The following is a 23,991-nucleotide window of genomic DNA, read 5'->3' as shown; positions in this document are numbered from 1 at the left end:
AACTTATATATTTAATTTTTTAATTTGAGTAACATATTTTCCATCTTACAAAAAAACAAAACTATGTATCTACTATCCATTTTGTTAATGGGTCAAAGATGCCTTCAACTACATTAATTGTCACTTGCAAGTTGTAATCATGTTTATTTATTTATTTATTGTTATTAAAATATAATAATAAATTTTTAATTATAGAATAATTTTTATTTTTAAAATTCAAGAAACTTATAAGATATAGAAGACAATAATAGAGTGATGGGTATTTCTTACGCTCTTTAATGTTTAAATAAAGTCAATTGAAAATCAATAAAAATGTAGTTTTAATAGAATTCTTCAAATACTCGTGGGTGTCACCTTTTATTTATAGATGTTAAAACTAATATATAAAATAATATCTACATCTTTCATAATTATTTGTTTTGACTTTCTAATTAAGAAAAAATTTTGGAGGTGAGTTGATACATTTTTGACTACATATATTTTACAAGGTCTCGAGAAGATTTTTTTTGTTGGACATAAAAAAGACCCACTAAAGAATATCTCGATAACTATTATTTTTGCACTTGAAGAGATTTGCGGTTAGATCTCCTATGGACTTTTTTTTGTCAATCTAGTCTCTCAATTTTTTTTGTTTTTGTTTTTTTAGCTTCTTCTGTTTTGGGGGGTGTTGATATTTTTAGGTAATTCAAGGTGTATTTGATTATTGCATTTCATGTTTGCAATTGAGTTTTATGTGAATTTACATTTCACTTATATTTACATCTCATTTGGTTATCTGCTGTATATACATTATGTTGGATATATATATATGGTGGGCCGAGTTTATTAGTAGCCTAGCCCAAGCACGCATTTGGCCCATCTCTATTGCTTGGCCCAAGTCTTCAGCGCCCAAGTATATAAAGGTTTGTTCATGCCCTAACCAGCAGGAGCTTGCGAGATCTCTCTCTCTCTCTCTCGTTTGAAACCCTAAATCAGTAACCGATGGATACATCGTGAATCCTTTATGTTCTTGGCAAGAAACGGCTTCATGTATCTGTATATCTCGGTGCAAATCGCCTATGACATGTGAGATTGGTTGGTAAGAAGCTCGTTTCGTTTCTGTTACTCGTTATGAGATCGAGTTGTATTTTCGATGTATTTTGTTTCCGTTTTGATTCCGATAGCTTTGTTTCTTGAGGGATATTGATGTAATCTTGGTTGTGTAATCATCTATTCGTATAGTGAATTGATTAGGGGCAAAATCCCTGTCGTGAGTAAGATCTTTCAATTCGAACACATATATGCCGTTGTCTCGATCTTGTGGTTTGTTTTTGTGATTTCTGATTTATGTTTTCTGATTGTTTCTTTGAATTCGTGGTACTGTCGAGATTTTGTGGTGTTGGCTGGTTGTAGAAAAATCTCAACAGGGGGACTACGCAATTTCGATTGTCACACCACTGATTGTCACACCACTATTATTAATGAAATTATTTGGTTTTGAGTAAGATTTTTCACTTTCCTTCTAACTGTTCATTGACCAGTGCCATATTATTATTATTAGAAAATGAGTCCGCAAGATGTACTGATTTTAAATCAATGAATTGCTTTTATATACAACATTGTTATGTTAAATCTTTTGTATCCCAAATATGAGATGTAATGTATAATTAAGCAGCCGGAAATTAAAAAAGAAAATTCAACGCCATGAAGTAATTAATTGATGGTACTTGCCTATATATATTATTTTCTCCTTTCTCACATATAACACACGCACACACTCACAAAAGTCGGTGCACTGATAGAAGCAGCACCGCCTCTCGGGCAGCAGCTGAACAAGGATTGGTCTCAAATTTGAGAAGGTAACAACGCACGCAAAGGAAGAAGAAGACGGCGAGATAGATTGAAATCAAACGATGCCTAAGAGAGCCAGCAAGCATCGATCGGTCCGCGATCTGTTTTATTCTAGATATTTAGTTTCTGGTCTCAAGATCGACGTCATGATGATCACTTGTGTTTGAGCAGATAATCGACCGTGAACTCCATTGCCTTGACGAAAGGCTGGATGCTGACCAAGGAAGCATTGGCCGCGCATTCTTCCTTCACGTCATACTCCAACGTGGTATTGAGGACGCAGCAATCGGCGCTCTTCTCCTTCACTACCAATCGAACGCGGAAGTAGTTGAACCCTAACTCCAGGTACCCTCCTTCACATACATCCGTTTGCTTCACTCGCTTCTCGTCGTCCACAACCGTGAATTTCTCCTTGAAATACGTAATGTTGCCCGGAGCTTTCCCTATAATTCATTAATTCATCAATTTCAATTAGAAATTAGTCATCGATATATATATATATAGCACTCATAAACAATATCATAGGGTATATATATATAGCACTCATATATATATGATCATAATTAATAAGTGTACGTGTATATATATATGTACCTGGTTTGAATGTGAGCTTGAGAACAGTGCCAGGGCCGCCGTTGCCCTCGACGATCTCGACCTTGTCGAAAACATCGCTGAGGTGTTTGCCGGCGAGGATGGCGATTTCGGCGCCGCGGCAGAGCTGCCAGGCCTTGCTGGCTGGTACGTTCACTTCTACCTCGTGCGATTGTGTTCCGTACATGTTGTTGATTCGGAATGTGGGTATCCTATATAGCTCTGCTTTGCTTCTTGGCTTCGATGCATCAATCCTCCATGCCTATGCATCTATTTATACACAACTTAAGCTAGGTGTGTAAGGTTGGGGCTATCAGCTATGGCAGAAGGAAAATGTGAACCAATTTCGCCGCATAGCATATTGTCACCGTCACGACATTATCTAAATTCGTAGTCTCCATCGAATGTTGATAATTTGTCGATTGACTGAATGAATCGCAAAGAAAATTCTATCATGATGGGCGCGCGCGCAGGGTAGTATTATTTTATTTGGCTGGAATTGACGGGCAACCATTTTTTTTAGATCTGATCTGTGCTTACTTTTGAATTAATGAGATCATGGGAACCACATGCCTATAAAAATAATTATTATAATTGTATTTTAGTAGTTAGTGGCAGTATTTGTCATCTTTTAAGGTCTTGAATTTGGGATTTTTTGATTCATGAATCTTAATTAGTTCATCTTTTTCATCAAAATGATGAAAAATTAAGGTTTGTAGAATTTATTAAATTTGGCAAACCTAATTAGTGTTGAATAATTTTAATCTTTATTAAATCAATCAAGATGTCCTCCTAACTAAATATGTCAACCTGTTCGCCCTGTCAATGTCCTACTTAGCTATAATAATCTGAATTTAAAAATAAGGAAATATATGATTGTGACAAAGTTGCAGCTGCAATTGGTGAATTATTTTTTCCTTTATTGCTAGCAGTATTGTCATTTATTATTATTATTTTTTCTTTTTCTAAGTTTATAATTTTCATAAATTTCTCCTATCTATCTATATAGTCAAGTTAGTTCTGAACTAGTGCAGAAATATTACGTACGTGTTGTCTCCATTTGCCTTTTAAATAAAATCTATTTACTTAATTTGTCACATATATAGTTTATCTACTTGATTCAGTATTTCTCTTAATCGTTATCTCCTTTAGTGTGAACTTATCTAAAGGAGTTTATTACTAACTCGATTTTTTAATTATAATAATAATTAACAGTGTAAACATTAGCATGATTATATTGACTTTAAATACCCGTTTCTTTTATATTTTTTATATATATGCTGTTGAATTTTTGTCCCATCAATTATGTTATTTATATATGTAATCTATACTTATAAAAATTACAAGCATCTCTCTTTTGTCAATTCTTGTAGGCCTGCACTTTGTTGATTTTATAATGTTGGTTCTAGAATTCTATGCAAAACAATGATATGATATTGGATTGGAATTTATATAAAATTTCAATTATCTTATTAGATATTTGTGCTATTATTCGTTTTTATATTTTAAATTTAAAAAAATAAAAAAAATTATGACAGTTTCTATTATATATGTTATATTTTTGTGCTAGTTAATTACTAAAACAAACTAATTGTTGTTCAAACCAAAATTGGGCAAATTTAAATTATAATTATATATATTTTAGTTTGGTTAATTTGATTACTAAAATTGATTTAAATTGATCTGAAACATTATGATTTGTGAGTTTGGTCTCTAAATTCTCACGAGTTGAACCATACTATACGTTAAACATAAACCCCTTCCATTAAGCTCACGTTTAATGAAACTTTCAGTTCTTTCTTAAGATTTTGTTTCTATTAATTTAAAATTAAAATGAGCATGTTATTTGTTAATTATTGGATAAGTTTTTAATTTTCTTTTTTTGTCTTTTTCCTTATTCTAATCGTTGGAGTAATCAGAGTTTCAAAATCCATGGAGATATAGACTTCTTTTTTATTTTTAGAAGAAAAAAAAAATATTTATTGGGAATGAAATGAAATGTATCTTATTTTGAGATATTTAATTAATTAATAAAAATTATTTTCAGATAATGTGTATTTATCATATCTTATTTTTAATATTTAAAAAATATGATTAAATATTTTCAAGTATGATATATTTATTATAAATTAATTAAATAATTTAAATAATAAAAATAAGGTGCAATAAAGTAGATTGCCTTAAAAAAATATGTAATTATATATTGCCTACTATTGCTTTGAGCATTAACTTATTATATTTTATTAATTTTTAAATTTTAAGATATTCTTATTAAGAATAATGCTAACTATTATGTTTTATTAAGTTGTAATAAGTGTCTTTTCTAAAAAATTTAATACAGAATTTCTGAATTATTAAAAAATATGACTTTTAATCTTTTAACTATTATCATATTACATTGTTCAACCATTTATTTTCATTCATTTAGTCTTTAGTTAATTGTAACTCCATGTTTGGTAGGAGAAAAGTTCTTAAATTATTGAAATTTATAATTTTTGAGAATATTAATTAAGTTTAAATATTTTTAAAAATATTGAGTATTATTTTATAAAAATTTTACATTCTTATATCTGATTTAAATGTAATATTTTTAGGAATTTATACTTATTTTTTAAAATTATTTTTATTTAATTTTTTGTTTAAAAATAATCTCTAAAATTTCTTTTTGTTTTTCAAGCTTTTATTTTTGGGGGTCTAATCCGTTTCGCTTGTCCCATCACTATTATTAATTAATAAAATTATCCCGTTCTGAGTAATACTTTTCCTTCAACTGTTCATTGACCGGTGCATATTATTATTTATTTGATTATTAGAAGAAAATGAGTCCGCAAGATGTACGTACTTACTGACTTTAAATCTCTGAATTACTTTTATATATATGTATATATAGAATAGAACATTATTATTATTATTATTATTATTATGTTAAATCTTTTGAATCACAAATATGAGATGTAGTAATGTATAAGCAGCGGGAAATTAAAAATTAAATTTCCAGGCCATGAAGTAATTAATTAATTGATGATGGTACTTGCCGACATATTATTATTATTATTATTATTATTATTTTCTCTTCTTTTTTTTTCACATAATATAACACACGTATCTCACAAAAGTCGGTGCACTACTGATGGCCGTAGCAACACTACCCACCCCCTCGCGGAAAATACAAAGCAGCAGCTGAACAAGAATTTTAGTTTCAAATTTGAAAAGGGTAACAGCAACACACAAAGGAAGAAGAAGAAGACGGCGACATATATAGATTGAAATCAAACGATGCCTGCCAGATCAGCCAGCAAGTTAGTTCTGCTTTATTTATTCTAGATATATTTAATTAGTGTCATCTCATCTGATCTTAAGATCGATATATATGATGGATGATCACTTGTGTTTGAGCAGATGATCGACCGTGAACTCCATGGCCTTGGCGAAAGGCTGGATGCTGACCAACTCAGCATTGGCCGCACATTCTTCCTTCACTTCATACTCCAAGGTGGTATTGATGACGCAGCAATCGGCGCTCTTCTCCTTCACCACCAATCGAACGCGGAAGTAGTTGAACCCTAACTCCAGGTACCCTCCTTCACATACATCCGTTTGCTTCACTCGCTTCTCGTCGTCCACAACCGTGAATTTCTCCTTGAAATACGTAATGTTGCCCGGAGCTTTCCCTATATATATATTTAATTCATTCATTATTAATCCATCAATTTCAATTACAAATTAGCCATCGATATATATATTATATATACAATCATAGCTAGGGTATACACACACACACATATATATATACGATCATAATTAATAAGTGTACGTATATATATGTACCTGGTTTGAATGTGAGCTTGAGAACAGTGCCAAGGCCGCCGTTGCCCTCGACGATCTCGACCTTGTCGAAAACATCGCTGAGGTGTTTGCCGGCGAGGATGGCGATTTCGGCGCCGCGGCAGAGCTGCCAGGCCTTGCTGGCTGGTACGTTCACTTCTACCTCGTGCGATTGTGTTCCGTACATTTTGTTGATTCGGAATATGGATATCCTATATATATGGCTCTGCTTTGCTTCTTGGTTTCGATGCATCAATCCAGCAAGCCTATGCATCTATTTATACACACAACTAATTAAGCTAGGGTTAGAGCTATCAGCTTTGGCAGACATTGTGGACCAATTTCACGACATTATCTAAATTCGTAGTCTCCTCCATTGAATGTTTGATAATTTGTCGATTGACTGACTGGCTTGCTTAATCGCAAAGAAAATTCTATCATCATGGGCGCGCAGGGTTAGCTTTATTTTATTTTATTTTATTTGGCTGGAATTGACCGGCAGCCATTTTTTTAGATGAAGCGGCCGGGACTTTTCTGTTCTGAGCTTAATTTTGAATGGCATCATGGAACCACAGGCCGATAAAAATATTAAAATATTATTTTAGTAGTTAGTGGCAGTATTATTTGTCATCTTTTTAATGTCTTGAATTTGGGATTTTTTGATTTATGAATCTTAGTTCATCTTTTGGTAGAATTTATTAAATTTCACAAACTTAATTAGTGTTTAATGATTTTAATATTTATTAAATCAATTAAAATGTCACCGAGATGTGGGTTATAATAAAATAGAAATAAAAAATGAATACGGTATGAAAAGAAAATAAAAAATAAATTTAAAAAAAAAATAAAAAATGAAAACATTAAGAAAATGTGTAAATTAAAGAATATATGAGTATTTTTTATAAATATAATTTTTAATATAAAAAATTAAAAATTAATTATTTAATTCAAAAAAATTAAAAATTAAAAATTAAATGTTCAGAATCAAACTTTGAAAAAAAATTAAAAATTTTGAGTTAGAAATAAAAAAAAATTCCTTCTCTAGCCTAGTTAGAGACAATTTTTTTTTTTTCTTAGAAATAAAATTTTTTCAGTTTGTAACCTCTTTGTGGATGAGAATGCATTTATGATATTTTCTTAAACTAATATTACTTGTACATTCAGATTGATATTCTGTTAATTAATTATCAATACACCACTTATTAAATTATTTAAACAATGGGTGTATTAATAATTGATTAATAGAATGTATAAATAACATTACTCATTTTTTTAATTTCATAAAATAATCTTGAAAAATTTTTAAAATTATAAAAATAACTCAAAAATATTTCTTAGTGTTTTTAAACTTTTAAAAAAACGTACAAACAACGCCCCAAGACGTTTCCTGCATCATAAACTGAGATTACCACTCACTAAATTTGTCAACCTGTTGGTCGTGTCAATGTGCTACGTACTTAGCTATAATAATCTTAATTAAAAAAGGAAATATATATATATATGATTGTGACAAAGTTAATTGTACCTGCAATTGGTGAGATTTTTTTTGTTCCCCTTACTTCGAGCTGTACTGGGGAGCTGAGTCCATTGCGTAGTTTCCCCAGCGTCATTTATTATTGTTTTTCTTTTTCTAAGTTTACCTTTTATTTTTTTTGGGGATTGAGAGATATTAGGGTATATTTGATTGTATTACCTAAAAAACAAAAATCACTTCACTTCTTTAGAAAATGAATTTCATGAAAAGAATATTTAAAAATGCTTACCGTACATAATTTTTCATAAAAAAGTTAAAAGTGTTTGATTATTTCTATAAAAAAATATGTATGTGTTATAATTATATATAATTAGACTTTTTTTTATGAAAAATATATGTTATCAAGCACGCCTTTAGTATTATTTTTTAAAAATATAGAGATGATTATTATAGTTTACATAAATTTATCCTATAGTCAAGTTCCAAATTAGTGCAGAAATATTAAGTATGTGTTGTTTCCATTTGCCTTTTAAATAAAATTTATTTACTTTTGTCACAAAGTCTATCTACTTGATTCAGTATTTCTCTTTAACGTTGTCAATATATATATATAATTATTAATCGTTATCTTTCGTGTGAACTCGTCTAAAGGAGTTTATTACTAACTCGATTTTTTAAATTGTAATTATAAGTGTAAACATTAGCATGTATTATATTGACTTTAAATGGAACTAATGTGGTGACTCGTTTCTTTTATTTATATATATATGCTGTTGAATGTTTGCCCCATCAATTATGTTATTTATTTATATGATTTCATGCGTCTTTGTCTTTGGTCAATATATACCTGCACTTTATTGATTTTATAATGTTGGTTCTAGCTAGAATTCTATGCAAAATAATGATATGATATTGGATTGGTATATATAATTTATGTAAATTTTCAATTATACATCTTCTTAGCTATTTGTGCTATATATTATTTACTTCTATTATATATGTTATATTTTTGTGCTAACTAGTTACTAAAACAAAGTAGTACTGTTGTTCAAACTCAAATTGGGCAAATTATAATTATATATATTTTAGTTTGGTTACTAAAATTGATCAGAAATATTATGATTTGTGAGTTTGGTCTCTAAATTCTTATGATTTGAATGATCATATATATATATATATATATATACTGCATTTAATGAAACTTTCAGTTCTTTTTTATGAAGCTTAATTTTGTTTCTATTTAAAAATAAAACAAAAAATGAGCATGTTATTTAGTAATTGAAAAAGTTTTTAATTTTCTTTTTTCTTTTTTGTTGGTCATTTTCCTTATTCCAGTCATTGGTGGAGCAATCAGAGTTCAAGAATCCATGAACAGAAAATGAGAAAATATATTTTCATTGTTTTATAAAAATTTTAAAATGGAAATAAATGTATCATATTTGAGATATTTAATTAATCAATAAAATTATTTAAATAATAAAAATAATGTGTGAGTGTATATTGTTGAAAATAAGGTACATTAATAAAGTACATTGTTTAAAAATAATATATACTTATTGCCTCTTAATTAAATATATATTTGTCTGAGCATTATTTTATTATTTTTTAAATTTCATCATATTCTTGTAAGGATGGTGCTATTTATAGTCTTTCATTAATTAGATGCATGTAATAAGTGGATCTTTTTTTGTAAATATTGAAAATTAAAAACAAGGTGCAACAAGTAAATTATCAAAAAAAATGTTAACATTACTATTTTATTTAATTAATGATAAATAATAGACTATAATTTTAGATAAATGACCAATCAATATAAGGTTTGGAGCTAGCATGAAAATTAATTTGGCGCATTGTGCAGGATATATAGGAAATTTAGGAAATTGAGCATGAAATTTAATTTGGCGCATTGTGCGCGATGATCTGCTGCTTCATTTATTTATTTATACTACAACAAAAATGATTTGTTAAGGCATCTTTTTTAGGGCATTTTTTAGAAAGTATCCTCTAAAATACCATTTTAAGGTACAATCTAAAAAAGTGCCCCAATATAATAACTTTAATGAGGCACAACAATCAAGTGCCTTATAAAATACCATTTTAAGGCACAATTTAAAGAAATGCCCTAATAAAATAATTCTAATGAGGTATGACAATGAAATGCCCTAATTGACAAATATAAGTGTCTTAATAGATAAATTTAATAGGACATAATTTTCAAAATACCCCATTAAAATAATTCTAACAAGACATTCTGATAAAGTGCCCTAATAGACAAATCTTAAATGCCCTAATAGAATAATTCTAATGAAATTTAGATATACTATAAAATAAATATAGGCACATATATTAATAAGATGATGTGTAGATTAGGTGGTCACACGTGTGCAAGAAGAAGGAAATGTTCAAGGTTCGAGTTGATGGAGAAATAAGTTAGAGTTAAGAGAAGGCCTTGTAAGGGATATAAAAAATAAATTTATAGTGATTTTTGAGGCATTTTTAAGTGTCGCAACAAACTTAAATTTATAGTTGTTTTTGAGGCATTTGTAAGTGTCTCAATACGTTTTTGGGGCACTATTACATGGGGCATTATTATTAGTGCCCTAATAGTTAAAATGCCCTAATAAACTATTTATTAAGGCATTTTTAAATGCCTCTTAATCCAAAATTTGTTGTAGTGTTAGATATATTTGTATAATTTAGTTTTTGGTCGATCTGCAGGTAATTAAGGTAACATGAGATGATCACTTCTCACTTGCACTTGAGCAGATAAGCGGCGGTGTGGGGCCTTTAAGGTGAGGGACTTCACCTTTTGCGGACAAGATAAGCGACGGTGAACTCCATAAACTTCACAAATGACTTGATAGCGACCAAGGAAGCATTGTCAGCGCATTCTTCCTTCACGTCGTAATCGACCGTGGTTTTGGTGATGCAGCAGTCCGCGCTCTTCTCCATGAGTCCTTCTAAAGGATTCGACGGCTCTATCGAACAATTCACAAAAAAAGAGCAAAAAGACAATTTTGACCCCGTTCATTTTGTAAATTTGCAAAGCGAGCTACTGCCTTTCCTACTTTGTGTGTCTCCCTTGCTATGGCCGCCGCCTCGCCTCGCCGCCGTGCGTCGCTGTCCTCACCTCGCCGATAGTCGATGCAGCAACTGTCGAAGGGGGTGAGGCTACGGCGGCCATGGTAGGAGAGACGCACAGAGCAGAAGGGGAATCCATGAGAAGGGGAGGGAGAGAGCAGAATGTAGGGGCAAAATCATCTTTTTACCCCCTTTCAATAAACCTTGATAAGTCTGTGGGAAATTCTATCCAGAACCCGTGTTTTTACTTTTCAAAACCCAAATCTCATAAAATTCCACATTAATTTTAAAATTCTTATTTTACCCATCCCACAACCCATTTTCTTCTCCAATTATCGACCTCTGCCTCATCTCTCTCTTTCTCTCTCACACACAAACATACACACACAAACACATACATATATATATATACACACATTCTCTCTCTATATATATATAAACCCAACACACACACTTATATATATATATCACACACTCACACACACTTATATATATATATACACACTAACACATAAAACACACACACTTATATATATATCACACACTCACACACATCTATACATATATATATACACACACTAACACAAGCTTGGCCGCGGCCATGGAAACCACCCCCGCACCGTGAGGTGCGGGGAATTCTCAAATCCTCGCACCTCGCAGTGCGGGGATTTTTGGAACCTCCGCACCGCGAGGTGCGGAGGATTCTGAATCCCCCGCACCTCGCGGTGCGGGACTCTCAGCAGCCCCCGCACCGCGAGGTGCGGGGGTCTTTTAAATTTTTTATTTTTTTATTAATGTATTTATTTTTATGTTTTTAAATTTAGGCCTTTTAAATTTTTTTACTCTTTTTTTAAATATCATTGATTTCATATTATTCTCACACATATATTTAAAATGTGAAGTGTAAAAATATAATTAATATGAAAAATAAAAAATATAATTAAATTGCCAAAGATAAATTGTCAAATAATATAAATAAATAAATTTTAAATATTTACATTTTAAGTAATTATAATTTGACTAATTTTAAATTTTAAATCATCGTTGAATTTTTAATACTTAAAAAAATTTAAAATTAGTTAATTTATCTTATTAAATTATTTAAAGATACACATATCTGAAAATCCTACCATCATTTGAATTTTTTTTTTTTAAATATATGTATTTTTACCTAATTCAATAAGATAAATTAATTAATTTTAATTCTTTTTAAGTATAAAAAATTCAACACCTAATTAGGATGATTTAATACTTAAATCATGTGCATCTTTAAGTAATTTAATAAGATAAATTAATTAATTTTAAATTTTGTTAAGTATTAAAAATTCAACAAGATGATTTAAAATTTAAAATTAGTTAAATTATAATTACTTAAAATACAGATATTTAAAATTTATTTATTTATATTATTTGGCAATTTATCTTTGACAATTTAATTATATTTGTTATTTTTCATATTAATTATATTTTTACACTTCATATTTTAAATATGTGTAAGAATAATATGAAATTAATTATATTTTAAAAAAAAGAGTAAAAAATTTAAAAGGTCTAAACTTAAAAACATAAAAATAAATACATTAATAAAAAAAATAAAAAATTTAAAAGACCCGCGCACCTCGCGGTGCGGGGGCTGCTGAGAGCCCCGCACCGCGAGGTGCGGGGGATTCAGAATTCTCCGCACCTCGAGGTGCGGAGGTTTGAGAATCCTCCGCACCTCGCGGTGCGGAGGTTCCAAAATCCCCGCACCGCGAGGTGCGGGGATTTGAGAATTCCCCGCACCTCACGGTGCGGGGGTGGTTTCCATGGCCGCGGCCAAGCTTGTGTTAGTGTGTGTATATATATATGTATAGGTATGTGTGAGTGTGTGATATATATATATATATAAGTGTGTGTGTTTTATGTGTTAGTGTGTATATATATATATAGGTGTGTGTGAGTGTGTAATATATATATATAAGTGTGTGTGCTGGGTTTATATATATATAGAGAGAGAATGTGTGTATATATATATATGTATGTGTTTGTGTGTGTATGTTTGTGTGCGAGAGAGAAAGAGAGAGGCGAGGCAGAGGTTGATAATTGGAGAAGAAAGTGGGTTGTGGGATGGGTAAAATAGGAATTTTAAAATTAATGTGAAATTTTATGAGGTTTGAGTTTTGAAGAGTAAAAACGCGAGTTCTGAATAGAATTTCTCTAAGTCTGTAGTCTGTCAGACTTTCTAACATTTTCTCTTGTCCTTAACCTCCAGTGTAACGGGGAAGTAAGTAGTTGACCCCTAACTCCAGGTACCCTCCTTCCACAACCTCCGTCTGCTTAATTCACTCGCTTCTCCTCCTCCACTGCTACGAATTTCTCCTTGAAATAGGTCACGTTTCCTGGAGCCCGCCCTAATTAATTTATTAATTCATCAATTCCTTAATTAATTAGAAATGCTCATATATATATATATATATGGATACCTGGTTTGAAAGACATCTTGAGAACAGTGCCAGGGCAGCCATTGCCCTCAACGATCTCGACTTTGTCAAAAACATCAAGCTGTTGGCCGGCGAGGAGAGCGATTTCGGCACCGCGGCCCAGTTGCCAAGCCTTGCTGGCCGGTACGTTCACTTCTACCTCGTGCGATTGTGTGCCGTACATTTTCCCTGTTGTACTGGATATTATATATATATATATGTTATATGGTGGTGTAATGGTTAGGGAAATTCTATCGGTAGCCCCAATAATTACTCATCCCAGCCTATGTGGCATCAAATTTCTTAATAATTTTAATATACTTATTTTACCCCCACAACTCACAATGAACTCTCTCCTCCGATCACCTCTCATCGACAGCCATCCTCTCACATCTCTATTTCTCTCCCACACCAAATACACACATATACACACAAACACATACATATATATATATATACAGCAAAACACATACATATAAATATATATACTGGATAAATATATATATACACACACAGCATGATCGTGGCCATGGCAGCTGCGACCATGGAAATCGCCGCACCTCGCAGTGCGGGGGTTTCAACAAATTATTTTAAATGATGATAGAATTTTTAGATATGTGTATCTTTAAGTAATTCAATAAAATAAATTAACTAATTTTAATTTTTTTTAAGTATTAAAAATTCAACACCTAATTACAATGATTTAAAATTTAAAATTAGTTAAATTATAATTACTTAAAGGTAGATATTTAAAATTTATTTATTTGTATTATTTTTTAATTTTATTTTATTATAATAAAAAAATTTTAAAAAAATAAAATTTAATGAAACCAGATCCTCGCACCTCACGGTGCGGACGATTGAGAATCCTTCGCATCGCAAGGTGCGGAGGTTTCCATGGTCGCGGCTGCCATGGTCGCAGCCAAGGAACTTGTGTGTGTGTGTATATATATATATATATATATGTGTGTGTGTGTGTGTGTGTGAGCGTGCACTACAAGAATTTCGGATCTTAGCGACGGAATATTTCCGTCGCTAAATCCAAAAATTTGTCGCTAAATCAATTTAGCGACGGATTAGCGACGGATTTTTTCCGTCGCTGAAACAATCGTCGCTATATTTTTTTGCGACAGATCTGTCGCCAATTTAGCGACGGATTAGCAACGAAAAATTTTCTGTCGCTAAATGTATTTTTTTTAAATTTAGCGACAGAAATTTTCGTCACTATTTTTTAAAAAAAAATTATTAAAAAAAATAAAAATTTATTTTAGCGACGGAATATTCCGTCGCTATTTTTAAAATTTAATTTTTTTAATAATTTTTTTATTTTTTAAATATAAAATTAAAAATTTAAAAAATGTTAGCGACGGAATATAATCTGTCGCTAACTCATATTTATAAATAAAAAAATAAAAAATAAAAATAAAAATAATAATAATTAAAAAATAAAAAAATATATATTTACACTACAATCTGACAAATATAAAATTATTAAAAAAAGATAATTAATTAATACTTAAATATTTAAACTTTAAATATAATCAAAAATAGAATAAAATTATAATACTAACAAACACTTCTAATAATTGACTGAAAATAAATAAAATAACACAAAAAAAAAAGAAAAAAGCATACAAAATATATGAACAGCAAAAAAAATCTAAAAAATAAAAAATAAAATAAATATCTAAAAAATAAACATCTGAAAATACTTTAAATTTACTTAAATTAAACTGAGCTACAAACAAATTTTAAAAATAAAAAATAAAATAAATATCTACAAAATAAAAAATAAAAAATTAACATTTTATTTACAAAATAAAAAATAAAAAATTAACCTGGGCAAGGGCGAGGGCGAGAGGCTGCAACGTTGCAGCCGAGGGCGAGGGGCTGCAACGCGGGCTAGGGCGAGAGGCAGCGAGCGAGGGTGAGCCGCGAGCGAGCAAGCAAGAGATGAGGGCGATGCAGCAAGCGAGAGCGAGAGAGCAATGGCGAGACAACGAGGGCAAGGCCGCGAGCGAGAGGCGAGATCGAGTGAGGGCGAAGCAAGGACCGAGAGCGAAAGAGCGATGGCAAGACAGCTAGGGCGAGGGCGAAGCCGCGAGCGCGGGCGAAGCAGCAAGGGAGAGCGAGAGCGAGAGCGATGGCGAGACAGCAAGGGTGAGGGCACGAGCGAGAACGAGACAGCGAGCGAAAGGCGAGGTCAAGCGAGGGTGAAGCAACGACCGAGAGCGAGAGCGAGACAGCGAAGGCGAGGCTGCGAGCGAGAGGTGAGATCGAGCGAGAGCAGGGGGAAGGCGAGGTAGAGAGCGAAAGCGGGGGCGAGAAGCTAGAGAGAGGTAGAGAGAGAGAGGGTTAGAGATTTCGGGGAGGGGGGACTTAGGGTTTTTGGGGGGGAAAGGAGGGAAAGGGGAAAGGGGAGGGGGGATTTGGTTATGAAAGAGGCGGGGGAGTTTCCCGCCTCTTCAATTTTCTTTTTAATATTTATTAATTAAATAAAAAATAATATAATTTATAAAAATAATAAAAATAATTATTTAATTGATAAAAATAATGTAATTTAAATAAAATTTTATTATTCAATAATTTAAATAGAATATTATTGTAATTATCTAAAAATTTAATTATATTATAAATCGAATAATTATAATAAATTAATTTTATATATTGAATTATTTATTAATAGTTTGTTATCTTAAAAAATTAATTTTTTTTTATAAATAAAAATTATACTAAACGAATTTCAAATTGCTGAATTTTATCTATATCTCAAAAACAAAATTAAAGAGTATAAATAATAAAGCGATATATTTATTTTTTTCTTGGTCAACATTAATGTTTTATACATAACACTTAAAAATAAAAAATAAAAATTAACCCCTATAATTTTTTTATAGTATAACTATTAAGGAGGAAACCATTCCATATCTTCGTTCGAAAATCATTCCGAACTTATCTTGATACTCTGTTATCTTAATCAACACATTTCACTTCCCTAATTGTTTATTATGAATGACTTAATTGTATATTTAATTGTGTTACAATGTCTATATATTAGATAGTGACATATGATATTGTTATAAGACACAATGTCATCCATATATTATGGTTTTAAACTTTTTAGTTTAGCAAAAAATTCTCCTATTTATAAAGAAAAAGAAATTGACAAATAATTCCTAAACACCTTCTTATATAATGTAATCTCTCAATATTGTTTTATTTTTATGATTTCTAAAATTTAAAATAAAAAAAAATTCAATAATATTATGATTTTTAAACTTTTTATTTATTTTTCAAATATAGTGTTTGTTTACATTTTAAACACATTTAATAAATATTATGGTCTTGTACACAATGTCATTCATATATTATAGTTTTAAATTTTTTAGTTTTGCAAAAAGTTCTCCTCTTTACAAAAAATAAGAAATTGACAAATAGCTCCTAGACACCTTTTTATATAATGTAATTCCTCAATATTGTTTTATTTTTATGATTTCTAAAATTTAAAATAAAGAAAATTTCAATAATATTATGATTTTTAAATTATTTATTTATTTTTCAAATGTAGTTTTGTTTATATTTTGTACACATTTAATAAATATTACAAATAATTAATTATTATATATTTAATATATTTTTTATTTTATACACATAAAATATATTAATTGATAAAGTTAGAATTTAGCAATATTATAATTTTTAATATTAATATATTTATTTAAATTTTATAAATTAATTTTTTTATATTCATCTCATGTTTAAATATATATTTAATTTTTTATAAAATTTAAATATTTATATATTTAAATATTCATCCCAAATTTAAATATTTATAAATTAATTAAATAAAAAAAATTAAAAATTAAAGCAACGGATTGTCCTAGCTTTAATTTTTTTATTTAAAAAAATTTTAATTATTTAAATTAATATTAAAATTAATTTTTTATTTTTAAATTTTGTGACGGAATATATTTTCTGTCGCTAAAATTAGTGACAGAAAAAATTCCGTCGCTATATAATTTTTTTTTTGTTTTTTTATTATTATTAAAATTTAGCGACGAAAAATTATTTCCATCGCTAAAATTAGCGACGGATTATTTTTTCCGTCACTAAAAAAATAATTTTTTTTATTTTTTTAGCGACGGAAAAATATTTCGTCGCTAAAATCAGTTGCTAATTCTAAAAAAAAAAAAATTAATCCATCGCAAATCCGTCGCTATTCCGTCGCAAAATAGCGACGGAAATGTCCGTCGCTAAAAATTCGTCGCTAAATCCCTTTTTTCTTGTAGTTGTATATATATATATTTATATAAGTGTGTGAGTGTATATATATATATATATATATGTGTGTGTGTGTGTGCACGCGCGCTGGGTTGCATGGCCGCGGCTGCCATAGCTGCGATCATGCTGTGTGTGTATATATATATTTATCCAGTATATATATTTATATGTATCAACCCAGTATATATATTTATATGTATGTGTCTTGCTGTATATATATCTGTGTATGTGTATGTGTGCATATGGTGTGGGGGAGAGAGAGATGCGAGGCGATGGTCGGTGATGAGAGGTGATCGGAGGAGAGGGTTTGCTGTGAGTTGTGGGAGGTAAAATAAGTATATTAAAATTATTAAGAAATTTGATACGACATGAACTGTGAAGAGTAATTCTTCGAGCTGTCAATAGAATTTCCCTAATGCTTATAGCTGATATATAGCTCTAATTAATTGCTTAGTATCGATGCTTCAGTCCTCCATGCCCATGAATGATCTATTTATACTCAACAACTAAACGCTAGCTATAGCAGAAGATGTGGACCAATTTGGCCGATATAGTATCGTCACCACACCACATGCATGGTCTAAATTCTGAGTCGGCATGGCATGTTGAGAATTTGTTGGTTGACATATTCATGGCATGACGGAGAAAATTCTAAAACCATAGGCACGCAGGGTGGTATTATTTCTTTTAATTGTTTTGCGCTGCAACCAGTGGGCGGGCTGCAATTTCATTTTATAATACAAATTAAGCATGGCTCCGCTGCATGCTGTTGTGGGTTCAACATTAGAATTGATGATATATATTGATGGTACGTAGAGCTTCTAGAGAAATATTAATGTTGGTTTCTTGGTGAGCGTCATATATAGCCAAATTGCACTAGCTAGTTTCCCCGACGTCTTTGTCTGTTCCTCTAGTCACTTGCCTAATTTGGACCACGTACATATATATCCTTCTTTCTTCCTTTTTTCTTTTTGGTTTTCTAACTTTTGGAAATTTATGTATCCTTTTATTTATTTATTTATTGGCTGGTCTAGAATCTATCCTGAACATGAACATGAACATGGGGTTTAGTTGGCCTAGTGGCGGATCTAGTATCTAGGTTGAATATAATTGAGGTGGTTTATTAATTAACTAGATTAATGTTGCATGTATGTAGTAAATATATACCATTGTATCAAGAACATATTTTAATGATAAAACTTTTCGTCAATTCTTCTTTTTTTTAATTGTAATATATTATAATCTATTTATATAGAAATTTTATGTAAATTAATATTTATGTTATTTTAACTTCTCATAAAAATTTCGAATTGTTTGTGTACTCTTTTCAAGTTTATTAATATAATTCTCATATGGGTCAAGCCGTACGTAATTCTAGTTTAATTTAGTTTGGTTTCACTATTAATAAATAAAAGTTTAAGATGTTATCTTAAAATAAAAATCATAATAGTCATTACGGCAACTATATAATCAACAGTACGTGGATAAACAAACTGGTGGCATGCAGTAGTTAATGATACAAATTAAGGCCCATATTGTATAATGATATCGATCATAAGGGCAGGAAATTAAGAAGGAGCTTTGGAAGGTAATTATTCCAAGTAAATTACTCGACAATACATACTTGACCACAAATATATAGTATATTATTTTCTCATTTCTCAGAAGCAACACTCTGATACATATATATATAGAAGTCGGTGCACTGTTAACATCAACACCCACCCCAATGAACAACAGTGGCAGCTCAACAAGGATTGATTCGAAATTCGAAAAAAGTAACAACACCACACAAAAGAAGAGCATGTCCAGATATTTATTAGTCCTTGGCATCCATCGATCGACAGATCGATCCGCGATCTGCTTTATTTTATTAGGTATGTGTATTTAGTTTCTGGTCCGCTCGATATATATCCGATCGATGATGACGATCACTTGTGTTTGAGCAGATATTCGGCGGTGAAATCCAAGGCCTTGACGAAGGGCTGGATGCTGACCAACTCAGCATTGGCCGCGCATTCTTCCTTCACGTCATACTCCAAGGTGATAGCGAGGACGCAGCAATCGGCGCTTTTCTCCTTCACCTCCAATCGAACGCGGAAGTAGTTGAACCCTAAGTCCAGGTAGCCTCCTTCACATACATCCGTTTGTCTCATTCGCTTCTCGTTGTCCACAACCGTGAATTTCTCCTTGAAATAGGTAATGTTGGCCGGAGCTTTCCCTATAATTTATTAATTCATCAATTTCAATTAGAAATTAGCCATAGATATATATATATAGCACTCATATATATACGATCATACCCTATATACTATACAATCATAGGGTGGGTATACTTATATATATATATGTATGATCATAACTAATAATAATTGTATGCACATATATATATATATATTTGTGTGTTTTGTGTATGCATACCTGGTTTGAATGTGACCTTGAGAACAGTGCCAGGGCCCCCGTTGCCCTCGACGACCTCGACTTTTTCGAAAACATCGCTGTGTTGGCCGCCGAGGACGGGGATTTCGGTACCGCGGCAGAGCTGCCAGGCCTTGCTGGCTGGTATCTTCACTTCTACCTGGTGAGATTGTGTCCCGTACATCTTGTTGATTTGGAATATATATGGATATGCTATATGTATGAATTGCTTGGGTGCTACTGCCGCTATGTATCACTGCTTTCTTTGTTTCGATGCTTCAATCCTCCACGCCTAGCATCTAATATTTATACACAACTTGAGCCAGTGGATAGGTAGAGCTATAGTCATACATACGAGATTATTATATATCTAAATTAAGAGTCGCCATCACATGCATGTTGATTGTTGACTAACTCTTTCTCTTTCACATGTAAATTCTATTTTGACCACCTAGCTAGGTCTAGGTGCACGAAGAATCATAGTATTTCTCATTGCTTCTATTAAAGATTAGAATTGAACCCAACAAATACTTCCCGACAAAATTTTTAAATTTTTTAAATTCTGAGTTAAGAATAGTTCAATTTTGGGTAATAAGATAAATACCAACTAGTACGTGGTGACTTTGTAATGGAAATATAAAAAAAATATATCCTTGTTAATGTTGTCGGTCTTATCGGTACATCAATTTTTTTAGTTAAATAGTATAAATAATTATTAAATTTTATACTAAAATATAAAAAAAAATCACTAAACTTTAATTTTTAACCAAAAAGTCACTTGACTTTAATTTAATATATAATTTTATAATTACTATCAATTATCATTAAAAAATACTAACGTGATGTTGACTAATTAATAACTTGAACGGTTAAATAATAATTTATTTATATTATTATTATAACACATAGTAATATAGTATCAAATTAGCAGAAAAAAAACATAATAGCAGTTTTAGGTTTTCAATCAGAGTGCAATTAAACAGCAAATTATTGTGTTGATTATTATTTTCTTTTCAAAATTTATATGATCAAAATTTAATATTAATATATATAATTAACTGAAATAGATCGAGTCGAGTTACATCAATCCGACTTTTATTGAGTTGATTGGTACTTCGATTTTAATTTAGACATGGGTTGTTATAAAATTCAAATCATCAATTCCAACATTAGACAATTCAAATTTATTTGATTTTTCTGTAAATGGATGGCCTCAATTTGTAGACACAAGCGTGGCTCTGCCTCTGCTTGTGTCGTGTGGGTTTAATATTCAATGAAATAATAGGACAGATTGTTTTGTAGTTACTTTGTGAGTCATAGTCAATTGCCTTGTTTACCCGGAATCGTTTAATATTATTTTTATTATTATTATTTATTTTTTTCCCTTTCTTTTCTAAAAGTATGTTACCCGTGGCACCGCTAGTCAATTCCCTTATTCGAACGGCATCGGTTTTTTTTAACTCTTATGGGTTTCTAAATTCCTGAAGTTTATCCTTCTTTTACAAATTTCATGACTTTTCATAAACTAACATTATTATTATATATTATTAGGAGTAACCCAACTGGGGCGGCTGTTTTTATTTATTAAATAAATGGGTCAACTGAATGAGGCCGTTACCGGCCCGTATACATCTAGATAATGTATTTTATAGTTGCCCAGCCATTTGTTAGGGGATAAGATGTTCACTTCCATTCCATTTTACATTGTTAGTGTAATAATTCGTTAGCTGCGATTTGATTTTTTTTTTATTTTGTTTTATTTTGTTTTATTTTATTTAAATATTAAATTAAATATGTAATATAATTTTTTTGTATTAATTTTTTTAAAAATATTTTTAAATTTTTGAATTATACCTTGATAATGTTATGTTATTTTGTAATTTATAATTATTTTCTTTTATTTTTAAAATTAAATTATCAATTATCTCTTAAATTATAATTTAATGTATTTGAATTAAATTTATAATTTATTAATAAATATTTATAATTTATTTTAAATTAAATTTATTTAATAAAATATTATAAAATAAATTTTTTCAAAATTTTAAAACAAACGTGTTTTTCAATTTTTTATTCTAAGAAATAATTTTTCAAAATAACAAAAAGATATGTTTTTATAAATTTTAAAATAAATACTCAAAATATAAAAGTCAAAATAAATTTAAAACTCAAAATTGAAAGATAAAAGACAAATACTTACTTATTTTCTCATTTCTCAGAAGCAACACTCTGGTACATATATATATATATATATAGAAGTCGGTGCACTGTTAACAGCGACACCCCCGGCCATGAACAACGATGGCAGCTCAACAAGGATTGATTCGAAATTCGAAAAAGTAATAACACACAAGGGAAGAACATGCTCAGATATTTAGTAGTCCTTGGAGATCCTACTTTATTTTATTATGTATATGATTTAGTTTCTGGTGCGCTCGATATCCGATGATGATCACTTGCCTCGGAGCAGATGAGCGGCGGCGAACTCCATGACCTTGACGAATGGCTTGATAGTGACCAAGGAAGCATTGTCGGCGCATTCTTCCTTCACTTCGTACTCGATGGTGGTTTTGAGGACGCAGCAGTCCGCGCCTTTCTTCTTAACCTCGAATCTAACGTGGAAGTAGTTGAACCCTAAGTCCAGGTAGCCTCCTTCCACAACCTCCGTTTGCTTCACTCGTTTCTTCTTGTCCACAGCAATCAATTTCTCCTTCAAATAGGTAATCTTGCCCGGACCTTTCCCTAATTCATTAATTCATCAATTTCAATTAGAAATTAGCCATCGATATATAGCGCTCATAAACAATCATAGGGTATATATACACATATATATATGATCATAATTAATAAGCGTACTCATATGCACCTGGTTTGAATGTGACCTTGAGAACAGTGCCAGGGCCCCCGTTGCCCTCGACGACATCGACTTTTTCGAAAAGATCGCCGAGGTGTTGGGCGCCGAGGACGGAGATTCCGGTACCGCGGCAGAGCTGCCAGGCCTTGCTGGCTGGTACGTTCACTTCTACATGGTGAGATTGTGTTCCGTACATCTTGTTGATTTGGAATATATATGGATATGCTAATGTATGAATTGCTGCTGCTGCCGCTATGTATGACTGCTTTGTTTTGCTTCTTTGTTTGGATGCTTCAATTCTCCACGCCTAGCATCTAATATTTATACACAACATAAGCTAGCTAGTGGATAGGTAGAGCTATAGTCATACGAGTTTATCCAAATTAAGAGTCGCCATCACATGCATGTTGATTGTTGACTAACTCTCTCACATGTAAATTCTATTTTGACCATGTAGGTGCACGACAAATAGGGACGAATTTAGGGGGCAGGCACGGCTGCGGTTCCCAAGATTTGAAAGGTACATTTGGCCCATTTGAAGGGAGGAGGGCTGAAATGGCTTACGGATCTGGGCCAGCCCTCCTCCAAATTTGCCTTAGATCTGTCCCTGACGACAAACAGAAATCTACCGATAAAATTTTTAATTTTTTAAATTCTGAATTAGAGTAGTTCAATTTTGGGTAATAAGATAAATAGCATCTAAGTACTTGTAATGAAAATATAGAAAAAATATATCCTTCATAGTCTTGTCAGTGTAGCAACTCTCAACGAATGCTGGTGTGGGTTTAATATTCAATGAAATAATAGGACAGATTATTTTGTTAATTAGTAGTTACTTGGTCACTTATAGTCAACTGTATTACTGACCCCGAAGATTAGTATGTTTATTATTATTTATTTTTAATATTTTTTCCCTTCTTTTCTAGAAGTACATTACCGGCGACAGCGGTTGGCCGCCTTGTCTTAGCCGCAATGCCGGAAGTTCTCCCCGGAGTCTGGATCCACCGGCCTAGCAGCGGCCGGCACGTGGAGAGGCTCGTGTTGCGAACCACCAGGCTCCTGCTCCCGCACGAATTGCACAAATTCCTGAAGTTTATCCTTCTTTTACAAATTTCATGACTTTTCTTGAACTAACATTATTATTATATATTATTAGGAGTAACCCAACTGAGGCGGCT

At 31.2% G+C, this 23,991-nt stretch overlaps 2 protein-coding genes across 7 annotated transcripts in view; both read right to left on the bottom strand.

Moving 5' to 3' along the window:
• Positions 1-1,721: 1,721 nt before the first annotated feature.
• Positions 1,722-23,064, bottom strand: LOC127793578 (norbelladine synthase-like). 6 transcript variants are annotated; one of them, XM_052324354.1, is made up of 3 exons: positions 6,250-6,481; positions 5,915-6,092; positions 1,722-2,095 (listed from the first exon to the last, which is right to left on the bottom strand). In XM_052324354.1, exons 1-3 carry the CDS (start codon positions 6,431-6,433, stop codon positions 1,984-1,986), a joined length of 474 nt encoding a protein of 157 aa, XP_052180314.1. In that variant the 5' UTR covers positions 6,434-6,481; the 3' UTR covers positions 1,722-1,983. The 6 variants fall into 6 exon arrangements, with proteins under 6 accessions (XP_052180314.1, XP_052180315.1, XP_052180313.1 ...); XM_052324355.1 differs by lacking the exon at positions 5,915-6,092 and adding an exon at positions 2,425-2,506 and having other exon boundaries at positions 1,722-2,273; positions 6,332-6,481; XM_052324353.1 differs by lacking the exon at positions 5,915-6,092 and adding an exon at positions 2,425-2,584 and having other exon boundaries at positions 1,722-2,273; positions 6,410-6,459.
• The window catches only part of LOC127793579 (norbelladine synthase-like), a 73,466-nt gene continuing 68,622 nt past the window's right edge, over positions 19,148-23,991 (bottom strand). Inside the window, exon 3 of the transcript XR_008021445.1 lies at positions 19,148-19,416. The gene's annotated coding sequence lies outside the window, so the exon portion shown is untranslated. The remainder of the gene's footprint in view (positions 19,417-23,991) is intronic.

The sequence above is a fragment of the Diospyros lotus genome, chromosome 1, assembly GCF_014633365.1.
Source record: "Diospyros lotus cultivar Yz01 chromosome 1, ASM1463336v1, whole genome shotgun sequence".
Classification (NCBI taxonomy): domain Eukaryota; kingdom Viridiplantae; phylum Streptophyta; class Magnoliopsida; order Ericales; family Ebenaceae; genus Diospyros; species Diospyros lotus.
This window is presented reverse-complemented; position numbering and strand designations above follow the sequence as displayed.

What these genes read in the sequence shown, in the direction of transcription:
- LOC127793578 (XM_052324357.1), bottom strand. Translation starts at nt 23,009, where the DNA reads ATGTACGGAACACAATCTCACCATGTAGAAGTGAACGTACCAGCCAGC. An exon ending in CAAGGTCACATTCAAACCAG is followed by an intron (nt 2,274 to 22,825) that starts GTGCATATGAGT and finishes AATGAATTATAG; the next exon opens with GGAAAGCTCCGGGCAACATT.